Source organism: Haemorhous mexicanus, chromosome 12, assembly GCF_027477595.1.
Source record: "Haemorhous mexicanus isolate bHaeMex1 chromosome 12, bHaeMex1.pri, whole genome shotgun sequence".
In the NCBI taxonomy this organism is placed as follows: domain Eukaryota; kingdom Metazoa; phylum Chordata; class Aves; order Passeriformes; family Fringillidae; genus Haemorhous; species Haemorhous mexicanus.
Window position 1 is genome coordinate 2,667,692 of NC_082352.1, and position 23,670 is coordinate 2,691,361.

Sequence of the window (23,670 nt, forward strand, 5' to 3'; positions counted from 1 at the left end):
CCTGCTGCCCGCGGGAGCGGCACCCGCTCGGGAACCCCCGGCCGCACCCCAAGCACCCGCTCGGGAACCCCCGGCCGCACCCCCGGCACCCGCTCGGGAACCCCCGGCCGCACCCCCGGCACCCGCTCGGGAACCCCCGGCCGCACCCCCGGCACCCGCTCGGGAACCCCCGGCCGCACCCCCGGCACCTGCTCAGGTACTTCCTCCTGACCTTCCTTACCGGCCTCGTACCTGCTCAGGTACCTTCTCCTATATCCCGGGTACCTTCCCTGGGACTTGCTCAGGTACCTTCTCCTGATCTTCGTTTCCTGCCCTGATACTTCTGCCCCGGCACCTCCGTGCACCCCCTGGCCCCTGCCCTGGTACCTCTCCACAGGCACGGTCCCCGCCCTGCCGTGCCCCCGCCAGTGCAGCCGCGGTGCCGGCAGTGCCGGGGGCAGATCTGGATGAGCACACCGTGTAAACTGTTGCTGGCTGATCAAGCTGTCATTACCACCCCATGCTCACACCCCTAACAGCCTCTGTTTGACCAACAGAACCAGGAGAGCACGTCAGGGTTTTTACGACCGGACTTTCCTCGATGGTTTGTCAGTCATTCCAGTCTTTCAAAGTGCTGAAATACTGCCCTGGGTGGCCCAACCAGCCTAAAAGTGACATCGACTATTCTCATGCAATTTTGGTTTTGTGGTGCCTGTTACGTGTGGATTTCAAAGCACTTGTGCAGGAAAATTAAACTGATCAAAACTGTGCAGTCAGTCCAAAGGAGAGCAAAGACTGACTTGCACAAATTCACACCTCAGGTTTCTGCCTGTTCCTGGACAGATCCCACCAGAATGTTCCAGTTCTGTGGTTCCAGCCCCTGCCTTCCAAGAGGAGGTGAAGCACGAGCAGAGGCTGCCCAAAAAGGCAGCAGGAATTCCTTCCTTGAAGGGCCTCAGAACTTCACAAGGCACTGAACAACTTGAATAACTTTGACCTCAGTCCTGCTCCAAAGAGGAGAGGAGACCAAAGGCTTCACAGGGCCTTTCCAACCTGAACTATACCTAAGGTGAGGTTAATTGTCAGTATTGCAACATTCTCACCTTGTGGCAAGTGAAGATTTACACCTTACACATTTTAGCCACTTGAGACATATTTCAGATCTTGACAATGTGGGTACTAATACACATTCAGTCAAAGGATGAAATAACAGATTGTCTGGACTAGGCTGGTGTCCTCCTTACCTGGAGTGTGTAAGGGATCCCAGTGTCCTCCTTGGGGACACTCCACCTCAGGTGCCCTTTTGGCTCCCACTCTGCCAATAGTTCCACTGATACTCAACCCTGCTACTGGCAACAGCTCCACTCAGAGACATCTTTTATAGATGTTTCAATATTTTAATAATAAATCCCCCAAATTACAACAGCTGAAAATATTGGAAGGCATATTTATTGCATCATTGGCATCATCTTTATTTCAAGTCTCTCAGGTTTTGGTTACCTTGTCTGTTTTCAAGCATTTAAGCTGCATCATAGTGAAAGCCTAGTGCTAATACAATAACTAAACCTTTTCCATAATAAAATAACTATTGATTCATCCTTCCTCTATCAGAACAAGTAAAATATACAACTGAAATTCTAAGTCTATCACTGAAAAAGCAAGTTACCAAGGCTTTCAGTAAAGCTTCCTATAAAAAATGTGTAATTAGCAGAAATGCTGGTTCTGCTCACTTATTTGAAAAATACACCAGAAAACTGTCCAACTATAAACAGAAGCCAAATTCTACTATTACCTGCTCAGTTCAACAGTGAGTACAGAATTTCTGTAGCAGTGAAAGGTTTGCCTCCTCTGTGCAGCAGTGTTTAACCACACATTCAGTGTTTTCTGTTACAGAGACATTTTTCTGCACATGCAGCATATTCAACAAGTGACAAAATATTCCACCTGCTTTAAACATTTCACTGATTAAGAGGAAACAGATTCAGACACAACAACATTAACAGCACTTTCAGACATAAAGTATTCATCTTAGCAATATATCCTTTTGTTGCAAATGGTACAGAGCAAGCAACAAAAAGTTAACTCAAAAATTGCATAGATCAAATGCTCAAGAAGGTTAAATTAAGTTCCAAATTAATGTTGTTTTTACCAGTAGAGATTTTGTTGCCTATGATAGCATTACTTAAATAATCGAGTTATGGTAGATAAAAAATTACAATGCATAACAATTCAGTCAGTTGTCACTGAAAAACAGGAGTCCAAGCCAACCTAAATTCTTCGAGGGCTCGAGTTGTTCTGGCAATACCTCACTGTTACAAAGGCTGTTCTTGAACATTCTGCAACAAAGTACTCGCAGATGATGTTATTGATGTCCTTTGTGGGCTTTTTTCATCTATAAAATGGAGATAAAAGGGAAAATATCAAGATAAATGTTGCCCCAAACCACTGCACAATTACAGACCAGCTTGCTGTAGACAAAGGCTTGTCACTTAATTGCTCCCATGGTCTGCAAAGCACAGGAGCAATGCTCCCTGTGTGAGGGATGCATGGATTTATCACTGGGAAACTGCTGCAGAGGCTCTCATAGACCAGCATCACAACAGAGGCTGAGCAGAGAGAGGACCAATTTCCTGATAAACACAGGGATTAATTAATTTAGAGTCCTTAATGACACTTTCATTCTCTTTGTACCCTGTCAGGTGGCAGTGGTGGGTTCCAAGGTTCTTTTCCCTACTTTAGTTCTCTCTCTCTCCAAGCACTAGCCCTGATGGAATTACACCAGGGGCCATTCTCGTGGGCACTGCACTGACACAAGGCACAATCCCATGGCTGCACACTCTGAAAGCCTGTCTTTATTTCTGCAAGTCACCTCAGGGGCTAATGATGAAACTGGGCTCCCAGCACTTGTCATCAGTAGAAAATTCAGTGATGAGTACCTGCACCTGTAACCTGTAATACTTCTTGGAAAGGTCAACGCTTGTCCGTCCTTTCTGGAAAGGGTAAGAACACAAAATCAAATTCCACTGGTTGCCCATTTTTTGGACACCTTTCAAAAGGCAGTTGATTTCTTCAGTTGTGAAATCTTTTCGGACCCTTCTCTTGTTCAAAGGTCTCATGCTCATGGCCAGGGAACACATTTCATTGCCCTGCAAATAATTATTTTGGTGTCATTAAGAATTATGTAGATGTACATACTATTTTGCATGTGGAAGTAACATATTACTGGCAATTCAACATTTAATAGTTGTAAAGAAATGGTCCCACTGGCAAGGGAACAATGCTTCTCCAAGGTTTCTTCACTGTCACTACTGACTAAAATACAGTATTTTTCTGTGATCTTCATTTCTGTTGTGCCTACATAGTTTATTCTTTTAGCAGGTTTATTCCTTAAGGTTTCTGTTACTTCCATACTGTGCAAATCTTCATCAATACAGAAAAATTCAGATTTTCAGATCCACCATTCTGAAAATATGTCAGCTGAAAAATGCTGAACTCAGTTCAGGGCTAAATCAGTGTGACTGGAGTAGAATCAACACAGGAGTATTTTTTTAACAAGGTTCATTTTGCTATTGGGCTCCTGTTAAAGGTGACTAACAAAGAAACTACACAATTCCTCCTGCTTTTATTGGCCATTTATAAACATGTCAGTGCATAATTAGGCTTTGCATAACTAACCTCATCTTTGTCAAGTGAAGGTGGGCAATTTTCTTTTAAATGCTGACATTTCTGGCTGCACATCTCTTTGACTCTCTGTCTTTTCTGGTTAGCATCTTGGGATTTTTGTAAAGCTACAAAATTGTGAACAAGGAGGCCACTTAGTCACTTACAGCTAACTAAAATCTACTGAAAAACTGGATATAAAACTGTAAAGGAGCATTTATTCTAATGAATCTGAATATGTAAATGTTGCTTTGTTAGTAATATCTCATTCTCCTTAGATCTTTTTTTCATAATCCACATTAAGACATAGGGACTATTGATGAACCAGAAGTCAACAATAATGCAAATAATACTATTACTGATGTTCAAGTTGATTTCTGTGAGAGAAAGTGTAACAGTTTATTTAAATTCATAGCCATTTATCTCCAATAGCAAGGACAGGTGCTTCTCTCAATGCCCTGACCTAAATCCAAATACTGATTTTACAGTTGTGCATATCAAAGAATTCATTTTCTGATAATACTCACAGTTTTCATAAGCAGGTGTCAAGTTATAGTTGCTAGTCCACCTAGTATTTCTACTATGTTCATCTCTCTTTGAAGTATTAGATTTGTCTTTTCTATTTGGAGTCAAAAGAATGCCTTAAAAATAAACAATAAAAACCCAAACAATAAAACATTACACACCTTTATTAGAAAAAACCCAAATCATAAAACATAGGTTATGTTTTAGGAATTAAAATTTAAGTGAGAGCTATTTTTTGAGCCATACCACTAATCTGGTCTTGGAAGAAAGACTGGAAAATTCAGTTTACTTCAGCTTACAGGAAATGTGTACTTGCTAAAGATAATATATTGTTCTAATGGACTTTCAAGATGAAATACAGTTGCTTTGGTTGGTTTTTTTTTTATGTTTTAAAATACCTTTGTGGCTTTCATAAGACAAATTACTCAATTACTGAATCTGATGAGGAAAATTATAAACGAATTTTAAAATCAACCTACTAGCTTTTACTGGGCATTAATTAAATAAAATAACCACGTGAACAAGGCTTTTGAAAATAAGAGTACTAAAAATAAATTTTTGGTGGGAATTTCAAAATTCAAATTTCAATTCTCATTTCAAAGAGTTCATTCTTAAGGATTCCCCTTGTAACTGTTTATCACAAGCCCCAAGTCCTTAACAGAGCTCCCAGCAGGAATAGGAATGAATCTAAGGGAATAACATGATTGGAACTGCGTAAGGAGTGGTGCTGAAACAGATTCAGGCAGCTAAGCTCTGCTCTGAGCCTGACAAAACCTCTCCATTTTAGAAAACAATGTCACAAAAAACTGAGAAATAGCAAAGGCCATGGAAGTAACCCTGACAGGATTTGAAACTGGATCAATATATCAAGTGCCAGATAACTTTGCAGGTAAATAATGTGCATTACACAATTTCATTATTATAGAGTATGCATTTTCTGGCCTAACAAGATAGATAGATAGATAGATAGATAGATAGATAGATAGATAGATAGATAGATAGATAGATAGTTCTCAGAATCTAGAGAAAAAAAATTAATTTTCTATTCACAGTCTCCCATGATAAAGTTCTGCAAAAGAATTAATAGACAGTAAGGGCTTTTCACACTAGTTTCCGAACCAAGCCCTTACTTTGGAAACTATCCTTCTTGCTCCTAAAAGTTGGTATTTCTTTGTGCAGCCTGTCTTTCTTCACTGAGGACAGCAGCATTTCTGGAAAATATAAGATGAACACCAGTACAAATGCCAATAAAGTAATAACTGTTTAATTTTCAGAATTCATTTATTAAACCAGAAAAAAATATCGGATGTGCTTCTATTTAATTCATTAAGATCTCTAAGTATCCTAGACCCGTAAGTGTATCAGGAATGGTGTGGCCAGCAGGAGCAGGGAGGTCACTGTGCCCCTGTACTCAGCACTGGTGAGGGCACACCTGGAGTGCTGTGTCCAGTCTGGCCCCTCAGTTTGGGAAGGACGTTGAGATGCTGGAACACAAACCCTGTGAGGAACATCTGAGGGAGCTGGGGGTGCTCAGCCTGGACAAAAGGAGATCAGAGGTGACCTTACCACTCTCTACAACTCCCTGAAAGGACAGTTGTAGTCGGGGGGGTTGGTCTCTGCTCCCAGACAACAACTGACAGAACCAGAGGACATGATCTCAAGCTGTGCTAATGGAAATTTAGGTTGGATATGAGGAAAAAGTTTTTCACAGAATGAATGATAAAGTTCTGGAATGGTCTACCTGGGGAGGTGGTGAGTCACCATCCCTGGATGCATTTAAAACAAGTGCCTGGATGTGGCACTCAGTGCCATGGTTTAGTTGAGGTGTTGGGGCATGGGTTGGACTCAATGATCTTAAAGGTCTCTTCCAACCCACTCATTCTGTGATTCTGTAAATATTGAATGAAATTACTTTGGTGTGATGTCATACATTTACTCACATATATTTTATCTTAATACATTCCTTTCTCTTAGGACTTGACTATTTCTGGCAAATGTGAGTGTCTTATGAAAGCCTATAATGAGCATCAGTCACCATGGCAAAAACACACAAAAACATTCCTTCAAAACAGGAGTGGCCAGTTCTGATCTCACTTAGTACAAATCATTGTAAATCAAATTCAATGAGTTTAAAACAGCAAGACAATCAGAAGTAAAGAAACAAAAGTTCAGAATTTTAAATGCAATTCTGAAGCAACAGTTCCAAGTATTGAACATAAATTCCATACTCTGGTGAGTTGCAGATCTGTTGTTGTTACCAGCAGCCACTCTGCGGAGCTCTCCTCGGTATCTTTCTTCAGCCTCCAGGATGACTCTGTGGTGCTCACACCTATGCAGGCAACTCTGCAACATCTTGGTGAAGGTTTTGCTGTTCAAGGACAGTCCTCCTGCTGTACAACCTGGGAAAAATAGGATATTGCAGAAATAGCAAAAAACAGCTTCTAAAGGAGAGTTCAAAAAGTTCAGGGTTTTATTTTGCTCACTAGGATCAATTTGACTTCAGGTTTTCCATACACATGGCATTTTTATGTGCCTTCTTGAAATACTTTGTATTTGTTTTCTTAAAAAAAAAAATGCTTTCAACATTTTATGGGACTAAGTTATACTGCGCTTCCACTCCAGAAGTACTGAGTGAGGCACAGGTCCTCTACAGAACTACAAATATTGGTGGGATGGGAAGACACAGGCCTCAGTTCCATTTGCACCTTTATCCAGGAGCCAAAATATATATATTATGTGCTATGTATTTTTTTTAAAAACTTTGTGTTGTAACAGTTACCTGTATTAATCTGAATCAATGGTAAATCTTGTTTAGGCATGAAAGGTCTCACAGGAAGCCTTGCTGTTCATTTTTGAGGACATTCCCTAGGGTAATTTATGGTTTAGATATCCTTGGATGCTCTCATGGTTAAGTTACATCAGCTGAAGGAGAACTTGTGTGAGGAATCACAGGAAGGGCACAAGTCCGTATCTGTGACATTCTGCCTTAAGATAAAGCAGTGCTACAACTCAGCTTGAACTTAGTTTGACAACTGAGATAAAAACAATGTTTAAACGTGGGTTATGGGCTGCTTTAGGGGTTCTTTTGTTTTCTGTGGTTTTTTGTTTTGTTGGGGGTTTTTAAATAAAGAAACATTTGCTTGATTACAAAATCCAATCACAAATCCAGAGTGAGAGCAGCATTCTCATGACCTACTGATGGGGCAGGCTGAGGAAGTAGAGCCTGGGGTAACAGAGGGCTGTAGTCGTGGATTATCATGAAACTGCCTGCCTGTACTTCACAGCAGTGAGGGAGAGAGAAGGGCTGCAGAACACTGACGAGGTTTAGCAGGCAAATAAATGAGGGAAATGAGTAGGGCTATGTGTTCTTCCTCTCTGAAGGCAGAGAAAGGAGGAAAACACCTGCTCAAGTATTCTTCTAATTATTCTTCTAATTAATTCAAGTTACTGTATGTTCTGTTTGTCAGCAAACCCACATTATTACATGGACCAAAACTGCAATTTGTCAGCTTCATTTCAATATTTATCTTTTCTCTTGGAGGTAGAAAAAGGAAGGGAAGGGAAAGGGAAAGGGAAAGGGAAAGGGAAAGGGAAAGGGAAAGGGAAAGGGAAAGGGAAAGGGAAAGGCTCAGGTTTTGTTATTATGTAAGAGGTAACAGAAGAGATGTGTTACAATTTCTGTCAAGTATTCCACTTACTGCACTGCTGACTCTTTAAGGATTCTTTATGTACACTGGAAAGAAAGATCTAAGACAATACTTACCTAAACACCTTAAATCTGCCATTTTATGGGATGAAGATACAGCTGAAATACTTTTGACTCTCTCAGTTTTCTCTGAGCAGAATGAATGTTGACCTAAATGAGGGAGGAAAAAAGTCACTAAGAAATATAACCTATCTTGCCATGGTAATCGTGCATCAGCATAACTACACCCAACTGCATTTTCTATTTGTAGATTATTAAAGGATAATTAACATAAAAGCTGAAATCCAAATGAAATCTCAAGTTAAATGCCTCACATTCACATTTCTGTAATTCCAGCATAACCGTGTTCAATTCAATGTTTTTTCATCACTCTCCCACAGGATATTACTTCAACTTGAACATAGCAAATGAACCCAGTAAACCCATATTGCTTAACTAAGTCCTATAAACTTTATTTTTGTTTGGAATCAAGTGCTGAAAACTGTAATGTATTGGAATAATACATATTCTCAGTTTAAACATGTGTAACCTGGAGATCAGCTGGTCACCTGTAAAGCTCCCATTCTGGCAAATTCTAATCTAATGAATACTTAGCAATTTTATAAATGAACAGGAAAGTAAACAATGAATAAAGATTTGATTGAACTGATCCCAGTTCTGAAATAAATGTATCAGACCAGGATTAATGCAAATCTGAAAAAGTTTTCTCTTAAACACATGTTCATCATGTAGCAACAGCATTGGGCAAAAGTCACTCTCACAGGCAGGTTCTATCCCAGCCTTACAGACACAGGACCAAACCTCCATTTTCTATTAGTGGCTTTCATTGGTCAGTACAGATTAAACACTAAACTTAATCTCTGATGCATTCATTTGTACAGTTAAAATCAATTTTAAAAAACAAAGCTAAAATACATATTAGAAGAAAAGTAGGATAAATGTTTTCCGGGTAAAATTGTACATTTCCTGGTACAATATAAAAATCCAACACAATGCAAACCAGTTGAAGGATATTACACATAAGACACCTCTGTCATCTAATGATACATAACAAGTGATATAAAGTAGTGATAAACGTACACAAAACTAATTAAAACCTCATTAAGAACAAAATCAGCTCAGAAACGAATATGTGTAGCTATTTGTACCTGATGTGCATGTCTGTTTCATATTTCTAACAGTCTCTGCTGGTTGTTTAAATAACTGGTCACTGGGAAGATCAAAATGTAAACAGATTAAAACCAATAAAACAATAAAAATAATGTACATTTACCTGCAAATGAATACACACATTCCAAGGGCACAACAAAAACCCATATTCTAATTATCCCAAGTTACTGGACTTATGGCACCCAGCATGTAATCAGTGCATGTTAAAACCTGTTTCCCAGAGATCTGTGATTGGCATTCTGTGCAGTCTGTTCAGCAGGGAGTGCAGAGCTGTCACTGGTTTCCAGAGTAATTTGCAATTCAGATTCACATAAAGATTACCAAGTGCACATAAAGCTCTCAAACAGTCTTCAGAATACTGTACCCTTCACCATTTGCAGCAAATACTCTAAAAGGTAATTGGTTTTCTTCTTTTCTTAGACTAATTAACTTCTGTGCAACCAACACACTGCTATGATACCCTGATGGAGCATTTTTGTGTCCCTGACTCCCTCTGAAAGCCACGAGAGCAAGAAGCCTGACCCATGGTTACCTTCCAGTAACTCCTGTGTTCACTCAAACACATATGCAAAACCAGATTTTTTTAAATTCATATTCTTTAAAATTCATATTCATCAGAGCCCAGAACAACAACTAAAGAAGCTGTGAAATTATGCTAACCAGTAGCAAAGCAAAATTTACCAGAATGTACCATGGAAAATATTCAGGCTCTTGGTGATTTCTGTGGTAGTTGCAAAGTAACAATATAATATCAGGAAACTGCACAGAGCAAGGTGCAGTCAGACACATAAAAAAAGCACAATACAAATGTGGAACTCAAAAAGTCCAAAACAAAACATAGCCCCCCCAAAAATGTAGTTTTGCTTATACTTTTCTATTGACTGTCTTGAGGGATATTCCAGATATAAACACAAGATAATGGAATCTGTATTTATCATTGCAAGTTAGCTATAAATAATTTTGGGTTTATCAATAGGAAAGATAAACACAAGCAGCAAAAGAAAAAGAGGAAAATTAGCATCTGTGTGAGAGCAACAAGCAAGAGAACAGTTCCAAATAGGGCTGTTCCTTTCCCTTCCCATGCAGGGCAGCACTGGAACATGAGGGGAGATCAGCAGAGGTGCAGAAACTTTTCCCCCTACTTTGCAGACACTCCAGTTTAGTATTTTTCCAAACAGTTGTCTACCTGTTGTTTCCTTAGTAAGTGCACATTACAGAAACCATTGTAGTTTTTTCCAAACCAACAGCTTAAATCTTGATCTGTTACACCAGTGAGAAGTCTGGGGCAAAAGCCATGGATGATTTTCAGCACTATGCTGAAGGCATTCAAATGTACCCTAAAAGAGGCACTCAGTACAACACCAGCACTCAGAGAGCAGCAGCTTTACAATGACAGTAAGCTTTGATCTGTGACCTCAAAAACAATCTCTGGTGGGCCACCAAAGGGCTACATCTTTTCACTAGGAAAAACACTCATAGTAAATTACAGATAATTTAAAAGCCTGTCAATCTGGAATGACTAAAGAAAAGCAACTTAGTATTTCTGCTTAGATGTAAAATTCTCACCCTGCCTGAAGACCAGACCGACTTTTTCCACAAGCAGTTTTCCCATTTATATTGTGACTTTGAGATACACTGTCTGTTTGCAGCTCAGTAACTGAATGTGGACTGTTCCTCTGTTCAGTTTGTCTGGTAGAAGCTGCATCCATAGTGTTCACTGTTTCATTTTTTTGTGGAGCAGAAGTTACAGATGAAGCAAGAACCCGATTATTCAACTTTGACGTCAACTGTGAACAACAGACATCTTTCTGTGTTCCTTCTGTGTACTTTGGATCAACAGGTTTCACTTCATGGGATTTTAATGCTTCAGAATTGGCTACTGAAGATTCATCTACAAATATTTCTCCTTGCACTCTTTCCTGTATTGAAAAATACTGGTTAGTGACTATGTGAGCTCTATAAAAATGTTAAATAAATCCAGTGCCAGGATTAACTAGATAGTCTAACTCCGACAGTTAAGCAAATTCCAGAGAAGCTTCAGAAAACCCCCAGCAATGCCACTGAAGGTGTTGAGGGGGTACTTCCTAAGTGCTAATTTCAGGCTGAAGCAAGGAATTTGCTACTAAGGCACTGCTAGAAAATAAGAGCCATCTAAACAACTCATTAACTTGCTGTTCCAAACCCACAGATACATAGCAGCTTTAAAGCACAAGGAGAAAATGAAACTTTATCTCAGCTTATGTTCGCATTCTCCTTTATCATCTATCCCAGCACAGCCGTACAACCCTGAGCATTTCATGCATCCAAATATTAAAATTATGGGTTTGAATGTCCAGCAATTAAAAATTAACTCAACTTCTTTTTCTATCTCATAGAAAATCTGGGGTTACAATAAACAAGAATACTTCCCACAATACGGATGCCTCCATTCTCTGCACACCTGCAACTCAGTCTGATCTGCAATACTGATAAAAGTTGCAGGTTGTAGTTTCACACAAATCCAGCGTTTTTTCCTGGGATTTTTGCTCACATGGAAATTATCTAAAGGATTTACTTTCATTTTCTCCTTAAACTCTGGAAAGATGTGGTTAGTTTTATACTATTTTGGTAAGTAGGCCAACCTCATCATCCTGTTTTTCAATGGAGTTTCTTCTGTGTAAAATTTCTTTTGCTTTCTTCCAGTAGTCTTGCAAACATCTTTTTCTGACTTGCACATCCAATTCTTCTGCATTGTTCACATTTAAAGAGTTATCATATAAATTCAGAGACAACTGTTCAGCTTTATAAAATACAAAACAACATTAATATTTAAAATTTTATCAAGTAACATTTTAAAAGTATTTATTATATTTTAGTATGCTGAGGGACAGCCCCAATAATTTAATGCAAAAAACCAATTTTTATAAAATTTAGATTTATACATAAATGTCAACATACTTGAAATATACTCTGCAGTTACAAGAGGTGAGCTTGCAACTATAGTTCCTATAAACTGTTTTCACAATGATGCCGTGGGAAAAAAAAAGCTTTTTCATTGAATTAATTCTGGGTTCTTCACCAGTATGAGTCTCTGCTTTTTTAAAAAAACAATTCCATATTAATGGACACTACCAATCTCCACACCTCCTCAATCTGACACAAACCTCTCAGTTGTGCTTGCAGCACAGAAATGTAGATACCTGTTTGTTTTTCCTAATTACCAACTGCACACCCTCCACATGCTAGAGATTAGAGGACAAGGTCTCTGTGTTTCATGGGAGGGATTGTACACATAAGTAATAAAAAACTAAAACAGGGGACCCAAAAATACATCCTATTTTAGAATAAAAAGATCAAGATTTCTTAATATAAGAAAATAATGTAGACACAGTGATTTTGGGCTTGATTATCTCCTGGTTTATTCTCCTTCTAGTGGTACATCCCCAGGAAGAGAGTATCCAGTGGGTGTTGAATGACAATGTTTGTATTTTCCACACCATTTAGAGATGGGAAAGCTTTAAGAACTGGCCCTACGTGGAGAGGTTTCACAAATGCATTTTTGCAACACTGTTGGAATTTTTACTTCCCTTTTTTCTGCCTCAGTCAGTTCTTGATGACAAAAAGGCAACTTTCTGTGCAGAAAACAAACATCTTTTGGAGTACACAGAATTACAAAGCTGCCACTGTTAAAATCCCTTGGGGAATCAGCAGAACACAGAGATGGAAACAATCCCTCTCATTTTTAAAGCAGTCACAGCAAGCTTACTCATTTGTTTGCAGTTCTGCAGCACAAAAGTAGCAGCTTTGATGAGTTCCTCGTCCTGAGATTCTGTCAATACCTGAATCATGAGTGGCAGCCCATTGTTCTGAAGCAGCTCACGCTGGTTCTCTTCTAGAACAAGACAAGGTAAAGGTTTGGTTTGGTTTCAGCCCCACACACCTTCACCTTACAGCCACTGTAGGGGCCAACACTGGCAGCTATCTGCACGTTTCTGTAGAGAGAGAGATTTTCATTCCAGACCCGAGCCTGCTGCAGTGACAGCAGGAGAGCTTTACATCCCACAGGATGATGTGACCAGAACTCAGGTTGCTGTAAGAAAACTGAAGGATGACTGAGACAAGTTATACAACAGAGCTCCAAACTCATTTAATTGTGGCCTAAAACATTTGAATAATGACTCCTGTATTTCTTCTCTTCCATTACCTGCTCTTGGAGTAGATATGTGACATTTCTGTGAGGTCTGAGATGCAGAAATATCAAAATCTCAAGGTTTATATTTAACAAAATAAAATTAGTAGTTTAATCCTGGTCTAGCCAATCTGTTCCTCCTCATTTATTATGTAATTAGCTGAATTTTTATTGTGATCTCATTCACATATGGATTCATATAACTGATAAATTGCTAAACATAGTTCTTTCTTCTTGAAACTTAATTAAAAAAAAAGAAAGAAAAAATTTTAACATTTTTGACAGTGTTGACATTTTAGGAGAAACCTTTCTTCTGTTTGTTTAATATTTTTTCTATTCAAAAGACATTTTCCATTAAGTTTTGTTTCACTAATTCTTCATGAAAAAATGTCTGCTAAAATAAATTTCTGACCTATTGAGCTAATTATTGAACATGTTATTGGCACTCAGAGGATGAAAATCAACCGGGATTTTTGAACATAAGGCCTTTTTCTTGTTTCTCTAAACATACATGAGAAAAACCAGAAGTACAAATGAATTTCCCTTTCTCTTTGCTTGCACTACCACAGAACACCAACTGAAGTGCTGTATTTGTACCAGATATGCTTGGGCAAGCCCTGAGGAACTTGACAAAACCATTTCAGGGCTACCTCTTGCTCCTGAAAACCAATGCACTTACATGGCTTTTACAAATATTCCTGGCCTTGTAAGCAGTGGACAGAAGCTGTATGTGCCAAGGACCACGAAAAAGAGAGCTCAAGAGAACTCTTTTGCTGGGCCTGGAAAGCTCTGTGTCCAGAGCTTTCAGGTCTGGATTAATTATTCCCTGTGACACCTAAGCCCAGCTCTGAATTCTTGCATATTTAGTCTACTTTTTCAAAGCTACTAAAGACACTTCCTGCTAACAAGCTTTGAAATTTAAAGATGGAACGTTATAGAACATAGACATTTTTGTCCACATACTGAGATTGTATTATTTAATAGAACAATTGTGTCTCAGCCTTGATGAAGTGACACCACTGGAGGAGTCAGTGGATGAGAATTTAGGAGAAGCTGACAGACAGGAAAAAGAAAAAGCAGATCTTACCACAAACTTCAGTACAGTGTCCAATTGTTAGAATAATACTGATTTTTTCTCCTGTGCTCAGTGTCTCATTGGACAGCAGCTTCAGCAGCTCTGACACAGTGTGATACTTTGCCAAGACAACACCCATGGCAGCTGTTTGTTAAAATAATTGGAAGAAAATAAACAAGATCATGAGTGTACAGGAATTATCCAAGGATAAAATCCTGGGTTTTGAGGGAACTCTACAAACCCCTCAAAGCCTTGGGCCTGCTCAGCCCTGCCCTGCTCCACCTTGAACAGTTCAGATTAGCCCACCCCTCCTGTGCTGCTCCCAAATCCAGCCCTGCCCATCCTCCCAGCCTGTGCTCCACGGAGAGGAGGCAGAAGATCTGAGGAATGAATTTGCACTGTGCAAGTTTTGGAGATCCCTGCTGAGTTTCTCCACGTCCTTTATCAGCTCCAGCCTGGAGCCAGAGAGAGTTGAATAAGACAACAGAGTATCTGCCATAAGAAGAGCAGGGGGCAAGCCCTTGCTGGCACTGGCAACACCACTGCTAGAGCATCCACGCTGAGGCCCAGTCCTGTCAGACCCAACTGATCTGAAACTTCCCCCACAACTAGTGCAGGATGATGCTTTTCAACTTTTGGGAACTTCCATTTGAAGCTCTTATGGCAGAAGTGTGAGATCCACCAACCATGGCCACAGCACAGGCTCGTCAGGATCACAGGTTTCTGCAAACCTTCTGTGGAAAACACAAAACCTCATCAGGAGAGCAGTACCCGGCCAGCAAACCAGAGCAGAGTGTGCTGTGCAGAAACACCACGTCCGTTCAGCTCCACCTCTAAATGACTAAAGCTTCCTAAAGCTACACAATTCATTACTGAGGCATAGGCCTAACGCCAGGATCCAAACTGACTGGTCAGATCCAGGCCCAGAGCTCAGCTCTACTTACCCAGCACGGGCTGGAGCATCTTATTTTTAATTTTCAGTTGGGTTTAAATTTCACTGTATTTATTTTAGCAACAATGGGACAGTAATCCACCTCAGATGAACTGAATCATCCCCCACTTACACCTCTGAGTTTTAAAAAACACTGCAACATCCACTGGGATGTATATAACTTAACTGCCTTTAAGCATTCATTTCTGCAACTTTTCCACCAGCGCAAGACTTTAAAAATTGCATTTTAAAATTACCATAGATAAAAATGTCTTTCCACTCACAGTTATTAGCAATACAGGCATCCAGAGTCTTTGTTACAACCACGGCAAGCTTCATGCTGGAGTGACTCAAACAGGAATCATGCATAAGCTCAAGGAGAACTTTGGCTAATGTATCCAGTCCTCCAATAGAAACAAAATATTTCTGCACATATGCTTAGTGGAAAAAAGAAAAAATATGATTTAAGAGACAGAGTTTGCAAATTATTTTAGCATTTCACTAAGTAAATCGATCAGAGTTTTTCTGTGCATGTGTTAGTCCTTACATTTCTTATACAATAGAAGCTGGATATACATTAATCTTAAGAAATGCAGTAACTGCATATAAAATAGTAACAGGAAAACATGACCCTGATATGTGCACACAAATGGCAAACATCATGCCCGAGTTCTACCTAAGTCAATGGTTTCAGTCATGTCATAAGGACTTCAATTTAGACACACTTTTAATCAGAACAGCTCCAAACAGTTTTACTGACCCTATCAAATGTAAGCAGACTGTGGCTATTTGTGGACTTGAGCACAGCACAGTGTAAGTAAAGATGGTGGAATACAGTGGTCAGAGTAAAAATTGCAAGAACAGCAAATGTCTTTGTAGTGACTGACAAGAAAGAAAAAACCATTTAGCTCCCTAATTAAACTTCCTTTTCTCAAATGCAAAACTGTGTAAAGCTTGAGCTGCACTTACAGTTATTTGCAATTGTGAGACCAAGAAATGAACAGATGGGACGAACTATGTCAGGCTCTGTGCAACTCTCGAGCCACTCTTTGGCATAGGGAAAAACTGAACAGCAAATGTTCTGATTATCTTCTGGAAAAGTAAAAACAAATTACCCCAAATCAAAACGCAATGAAATCAACTTCAGCTGAACAGTAAAAATGAAACCAAAGTGTTACAGATTTGGAGAGTATCTTTGAACTTCTTCCACAATTTTCAGAGCAACACCTACCGTTCTGGGGGTTGTTGACACAGGCACAGAGAGTGCTGCACACTGAGGACCAGAGCTGATAGCAGGGATCAGTGTTTTCAGCTGGCAGATTCTTCTCAGACGTGGAGAGAGTTGTTCTGTTAAGGACAATGCAAACAAGTCCCAGATAGTCAAGGAAACATAGCTGCTAACCAGCCTACTATTTGTCTGTTTGAATTGCAGCCCTGTTTACCTGAATAACTGCAGCAGCAGGCTGATGCAGCCTGTGTCTCTGACATAGGTTTGCCCATTTTCTGAAAGAGAACAAACACAAGACTCCAAAAACAAATGCAACTGCAGACAAAATCTTGACAGCAAGTTGAATTTACATACATACATTCCCTTTCCTAAGCACATCTCCTCCCCAGAAGGAAATACAAAATCACATCAACATATTGGTAAATAACTTTTCTTTGTCTCTCTCTTTCTATACACTCTCAGAAAATATGAGTTTGCATTTGCAAACTCTCTTTTTAGAACTAAACCACGTTCTGCTGTTTAAGGAAATCCCAGTGAGCAATGACCTACTTCGACAATTCAGGTTCAGTTACATGCAAACATTCATCTTTATAAATTCACTTCACCAAAACATTGCTTATTGCATGTTCCAAATCTATTTATTGAATGTCCAACTGCTTACTGACTGTTCCAAATTTTGGACTGCAGATTGGCAAACAGAAAAGGAGTGTTGTTGTAACACAGAAAAAAACCCAACTTACTATTATTTGACACCAGTACTAAGATGACATAAACAGACATTCTTTTCAAGTTCACACCAGAATCCTTTTTAATTAAAAATAAAATGAGGTCTTCAAACAATGCAGATGTACACAAAGTCTGTTGACAATACACTGAAAACAGAAAGGGAAAACCATTAAGTCCTGAAGTAAGCCACTCATCATCCTAAATTATTAAGTTTCAGTTGTGGCCAGTATGTGGGGAGCAGAGACAGGGCAGGACTATGAAGTGCCTGAGGGCTTCCCCCTGCAGTGAGTTCTACACCAAGCAGGACCCTGGCAAGCTTTGGAACAATCCAGGAGTCACTGAACACTTGCTGCTGAGGGACAGGGGGAGTGCAGCTGTCTGGTAACTAAAAGACACCCTGTGTGCACAAGTCAGCAAGGCACAGATCAAATCTGGGGATGGACAGGGCAACTGGGGCACCTTCCCTGCCCTTGCTCCAACTGACAATCTTGTAGTCTCATTTTGTGTGACCAAAAGAAAATGGAGACAAAGGAGGAGCACAAGTAAGGACAGGGGGCCATAGCACAGTCAGAAATACAAACAATGTTATTTTTATTACCATTACTCTCTATAATAATCCCCAATGTAAATAAAGCTGCTTCCTTTACGATGCAATGAGCACTCGACTTGGCAAGGTCATTTATAAACATCAAACCACCAATTTCTCGAAAGTATTCACTCGCTTCACCTACAAGAGGAAAAAAGAACAGAAACTTTTGCTTTTGTTTCTCTGCAAAATGAAAGGCTTCTAAGATTTTCCAACATCTCAAGCCTTGTGTCCTTTAAACATTTTTACAGTGCCCACAAGTTCTTGGCATATATGGTGAACATAAATGACTGCATGGTTTCTAAGGAAAAGCCTTTCTTACTGTTTTGTTGGCAAATGGAATAGATAGTGATCAAAGCCTCCTTCTGAGACAGAGGGCAGTCCATCTGATATTTAAGGCATTCAAGCAGTAAGTTCAGATCTGTTTTCATATCTAGGAGCAAACACAAAAAACTTCATTAAGAATGTTATATTTTCCATATCTTAATCAAGTCAGTATTAGAGTAAACCTGTCCAAAATGTAGTGTGTATGTGTATTTTAAAAAAGAGGGAAGAATGAGCCAAAATGGAGCTACATCACTTCTATTCAGCCACAAACAACAAACCTAGAAATATTTCTGTCCATAGTTTGTTATTTGAGCATGATTTCCTTTGCACAGTAGCAGCCTCCTTTTAATATTTCTGGCCTTTCATTACTAGTAATTCTTAGTAAGTCTGATGTAAACTACTAAATATTAAATTCACAATTGCAAGGTGCATTAAGTGTAAATAATACACAGCCATTCAAGTATTCAGAGTGCAAATAAAATTCAGAGTGCAGTTGAAAATCTGTGGAGTACTAAGGAAAGAGTCCAAGAGCACAAGGCTGCTCCGTGGTACTGAGGTACAGGAGACAGAAACCATGCAGCACAGCAGCAGAGCCCTCAGTCAGGTGGGTGGAGACATAACAGAAAATATTCTCTGGGCACCTACAGACAGCCCCAGGTGGGTAAAAGACCTGGAAAATCTGCTTCTTAGTCTTTGGGCTATAATCAAAAGACTTACTTGATAATTATATCTAACAGTGACAGAAGGTGTTGTTTACTGTAAACCCTTACAAGGTTCGAGGGTTCTTAAAGAAGTTAAAATACAATAAAAATGTGGATAAATATTAGCAAATTAAAAAAAAAAAGTGACTTTGTGTTGGTGTGTTTTACTATGTGTGTAGGTTTGGCATTGGATCTACCCTTTGCATATCCAACACAGTATCCAAAATTTGGCAACTAGGAAAAAGCACGTGTTCCCAACTGCTCACCACCCCACAACAGGCCTATCACTACAGTCTACTAAAACTTTGTAAAACTGATGCAGATTATAACAACAAATTATATTAGATATCTTACCACACTGATTTATCTGCACCTTTTGAGTGTTCATTTTTGTTTTATCTCTGTTCTTGTTCTACAACAGCAAGGAAAAAGTGTTTTCAGTTCTGTTCAGATTAGCAGTGTTTATAACAGATGCAGTAGAAATGGCATCATTTTTCTAAAATGCACTTTTTCCAGTTTTCTGCTTTTACTCTGTCATCTCTCACACACACAGTTTAACTGTTGTATGGCAAAGTTTTCCTTTGGAAATACAGCATTTTATAACAGCCCTGCATTTATAACTACCAGGTGATCATCTTTTGAGAGTGGACATTCTGCAGAAATCAGGTCACTCCATGTTACCACTGAGGGGCACTGTCAGTAAAGAATGTCCCCTGCTCTGTGTCACTGATCACAACAAAGCTGATCCAACTTTCCTTACCAGAGTGGCCAACTCTGCCATCAGCCAACAACTGGCACTAAGACCAAGTCATGTTACTTAGGGGGTGAACACTCTAAAACACTCGGCCTCCTGCTGCTCAAGGAGCCACCAAACCATCAGCATTGTTCTGGCAGCACTGATCAAACCAAGGGCAGTGAGCACAGAGACATGTTCCTTACAGGGAGAACTCATTGAAATTCCCCAAAGACACTGGCACATTACATGAACCATGTAACCCACCAAACCCCACAGCATTGCTTCTTCACAAACCCCACGGAGCAGCCTCTGAGAGCAGAGCAGCAGAGGGACATTCAGCTTTGGAGGCACAAAGATGCTCCCTCAAACATGCCCCAAGTCCCAAACAGAGAAGGTTGATGCAAGCATCACAGTAACCTCTTACAATTTCTCCAAAAATTACTTCGCTCCAGGTAGAAACTTTAAATCAGTGGCAAATGCAGCTTAAGAATGGATTCATTTTCCTTCTCCAAGTGGAGCAAAGGCTCAAAGCAGAATCATTGTCATCCTAATGAAGACAGCCAGTTCTGCTTTCTCTTGGGAGTTACTGATCGCCCCCATTCCTTTCCTGCTTCCCTTAGAGATTGAGAATTGAGAGTTCATCTCCCTGCAGCCTTTCAGAAGTGATAACAGACATGCATTTCATTTTCCTGCAAATCCAACCCTGCCACAACAAGGAAAAGCTTGTGAGCCTTCCTCACCTCTTTTTGTCCTACTGCCACCAGCCCGCCAACCTAAGAAAAAACACAACTCACCCAAATAAAAGGAAGGCTGTAAAAATGAGTTTGCTCTGGAGCTAATTGCTTTTCAGAAGAGTTTAATTTAATACATGTTTATACAATTATACAATATAGGAAGCACAAGGAGTTTAAAACTGGATGTATACAAGGACACATCTTGACCTTTACCTGGATCTTTTTTACTTTTGCAACCCACAGAAGGTACACAAAATAGTATTGATAAGCCAGCCTACATTAATTAGAGACAAACAGCTCACCTCGCTTGCTGCATCACAGAGCAAGGTGGAAAGACAAGCAACTAGATTTGCTTCAACAAACAGCTGGCAAATGTTGCATATAAAACTCTTCTCCATCAGGTATGGAAAATAAGCCAGTAACATTGCTTCAAACCTCAGAAACCACTCCTGGAGAAGTGCAGATCTGTCAACCTGTGTGCTCAGCAGCACCAGAGCACATGGCTGGCACGGTGAGCAGACCAGCCAGCCTGGGCAGGACTTATCCCTCGAAACCCAGGGAGCAAAGGCCAGAGGGGAGAAGTGCGGGTTGTTGGCGTCCTGTGGAAACCAAACCCAACAGCAGCAGCTGAGGCCCTGAGGACGCTGCTGTGGAACAGGACTTGGGGCTGTCCTGGCCTATTGCAGCTCCCTGGCATCCTCCTCCCTCAGATCGGCAGTGTGTGATTTACAGCTCGTTATCAGATCAGCCCAAATATAAAAGGGAAAGAACATATAAAGTTAAAAAAAAAAGGGGGGGGGGGGTTGAAACGCAACAGTCTGAAGATGAAACAGCAGCTGCATTCTTCTGTGGGAAAGTTGGGGAATCCCGAGGGGGAAAACGGGGCACGGCTCGGGTACCTGTGATCCAGGGGCGCGGGTGGCTCCGGGCAGACCCCGAGGCGAGGCGGGTGCCCGCTGCCGAGCGCTGTCCGGCTGAGGGGTGGGATCTGCGGGCTGAGGGGTGGGATCTGCGGGCTGAGAGATGGGATCTGCGGGCTCAGGGATGGGATCGCCGGGCTGAGAGATGGGATCTGCGGGCTGAGGGATGGGATGTGCAGGCTGCGGGACGAGATCTGCGGCCTGATAGATGGGATCTGCGGGCTGAGGGATGGGATTGCCGGGTTGAAGGACAGCAGAGACCCCGCCGGCCTGAGCGCTGGGATCTCGCGGAGCTGAGGGCAGAGCCCCGCCCCGCCCCTCAGGAGACGCCGCAGCCGCAGCGCCGCCCCAGCGCCTCAGGGTGCGGCCGCCCTCGGACTCGGGACAGCCCTGAGCCTTCCCCTCAGCCAGGCGAGAAGCACTGCGAATTGTAGAACCGTCAGGGGTGAAAGAGATCTTTAAGACCATCAGTTCAACGTCAGGCCAACACTGACACTGCAAACCCTAAACCACTAAACCATTTCCCAGTGTCAGATCCAGAGGCCTCTTTAACAGCTGCAGGGATGGCAACTCCACCACCTTTCTGGCCAACCTATTCCCCGCCCTGAACAGTGAAAATTATTTTCTAAAATCTAACCTGAATTTCCTCTCAACGTGAGGTCACTTCCTCTGGTTCTCAGTGCAGGCCCAGCAGAAGAGAGCAGCCCCCCCTCAGTGCACGCTCCTGTCAGGGAGTTGGAGAGAGCGGTGAGGTCCCTCCTGAGCCTCTTCTCCAGACTGAACAAACCCAGCTCCCTCAGCTACTCCTCATGGGACATGTTTTCTAGAGCCTTCGTGAGCCTTGCTGCCCTTCTCTGGACACACTCAGCCCCTCAATGTCCTTTTTCCCGAGGTGCCAGAGCTGACACAGCACTCGAGCTGTGGCCTCAGCAGTGCCCAGCACAGAGGGGCAGGCACTGCCCTGGTCCCGCTGCCCACACTGCTGCTGATCCAGGCCAGGTGCCATTGGCCTCTTGCCCCCTTGGGCACACTCTGGCTCACACTGAGGCAGCTGGTGACCTGCAGGATGTGGCACTTGGCCTTGTGGAACCTCACACCCTTGTCCTTGGCCCATTGATCAAGTCTGTCCAAATCTTGTTTTAAGCAGGATGCAGCCTTTGAGTTTTCTCTTAAGCAGGATGCAGCCTTTGAGTTTTCTCTATCTCAGATTTTTTGGAGGGAGCTAGAACATGTTAGTAGCTGGCTTGCACCCTCCTGGGCAGAAGCAGCTTCTGAAATGCTTACTCAGCACTGTCAGCCAAATAGACCCATTCTCTGGGAGGCCACACGCATGTGTCTTTCCTGTGGGCCTCTCATGAGATGCCTCATGTGAGCTGTGTTGTGGACAGCCTGTGCTGTTCCTGTCAGTCTCAGAAGACAATCACTGTTTCTCCTGTTGGCTGACCTGGAGAGGGTAATGGATTTTGGACACCATATCTGCAAGGAAACCAGTTCAGTTGGCTGGTGGTGTGTTGAGGGTTATGGGATCCCAGAGGTCTTGGTCTAGGAGCTGAGGTCAGGAATGCAGCACAGACCTGCTGTCTAACCCGGGGCAGCAGAGTGGCTTTGATTTTTTCCCTGGAAAAACAGAGGTCAAAAGGCAAATTTTGACTTTTCTTCTGTGAAATGCAAGGGTCTGAGAGGAGCTCCCACCAAAGCCTGCCAAAGCTATTTAAGCAGTCTCCTCAAATGCTGTTCAAACAGGCTGCTGCTTTTGACTGTGCAAATATGTAGGCAGGAACTTGTAAATCCGGACACAGTTTTTCTCTGGGACTTCCAAATCTGGTTGTATCGCTACCAACACTACCAAAATAAATATCCAGTAAAGTCTGATATCCTTTTACAATGTGCTTGCCAGCTGTTCTCTGTTGCCAGAGTCCTACAGAGCATATTGGATCCTGCTTCATAGGGATTTAAAGAGTTTCTGAACTTCAGGAATTAAATATTGAAGTAGATCAAATAGAGCCTGGGTGCAGTAACAGAGGGAAAAATGGAGCTTGTGAGCTGATGACTCTGGACATAATTTTTCAGCACAGAGATGGAGTAATGGCTGCTTTAACCTACCAGACTGGATTTACTAGAATAGTTACTGCCGTTTGATTTCAGCTGTTACACCATCACTAAAAAGTCATATATGGTAAGATTAGATGATATTTGGGTTTCTTCCTGCAATAGGTGTTAGTGGACAAATAAGGCAATTCAATTACCACTAATTTTTCTGTCTTCCTTGGGGTGGGAGGCAGCTTTTAATGAGATTGATTCTCCCAAAATAAAATAATTTAATAATGGCAGTTAAGGCACCAGTGGACAAAAGAACGTTTGGCTGTAGCAGATAACTGTACCCTGAGGCTTGAAATAGATTGCAGCCTCGTTGCACACAGCAAAATCTTGTCAGCCCCCATGTCAGTCTCCCATGAACCTCCCTGATTTCCAGACCCTTCCCTGCCAATCCTGGAAGT

General features: G+C 41.3%; 1 protein-coding gene and 1 long non-coding RNA gene across 2 annotated transcripts; one reads left to right on the forward strand and one right to left on the reverse strand.

The window, feature by feature from the left end:
• The first annotated feature begins 30 nt into the window (after positions 1 to 30).
• LOC132333031 (uncharacterized) lies at positions 31 to 3,883 on the forward strand. The gene is made up of 2 exons (XR_009488038.1): positions 31 to 196; positions 537 to 3,883. It is a non-coding gene; the product is annotated as an uncharacterized LOC132333031 (long non-coding RNA).
• Positions 1,407 to 21,466, reverse strand: LOC132333030 (telomere repeats-binding bouquet formation protein 1-like). The gene is made up of 20 exons (XM_059857764.1): positions 21,152 to 21,466; positions 18,077 to 18,187; positions 17,767 to 17,895; positions 17,183 to 17,314; positions 16,657 to 16,717; positions 16,446 to 16,561; positions 16,184 to 16,306; positions 15,499 to 15,651; positions 14,296 to 14,427; positions 12,786 to 12,911; positions 11,662 to 11,819; positions 10,607 to 10,959; positions 9,019 to 9,080; positions 7,928 to 8,020; positions 6,393 to 6,563; positions 5,295 to 5,375; positions 4,167 to 4,280; positions 3,655 to 3,767; positions 2,916 to 3,125; positions 1,407 to 2,371 (listed from the first exon to the last, which is right to left on the reverse strand). The coding sequence occupies exons 2-20, from the start codon at positions 18,183 to 18,185 to the stop codon at positions 2,342 to 2,344; spliced, it is 2,466 nt and encodes an 821-aa protein (XP_059713747.1). The 5' UTR covers positions 18,186 to 18,187; positions 21,152 to 21,466; the 3' UTR covers positions 1,407 to 2,341.
• Positions 21,467 to 23,670: the final 2,204 nt, after the last annotated feature.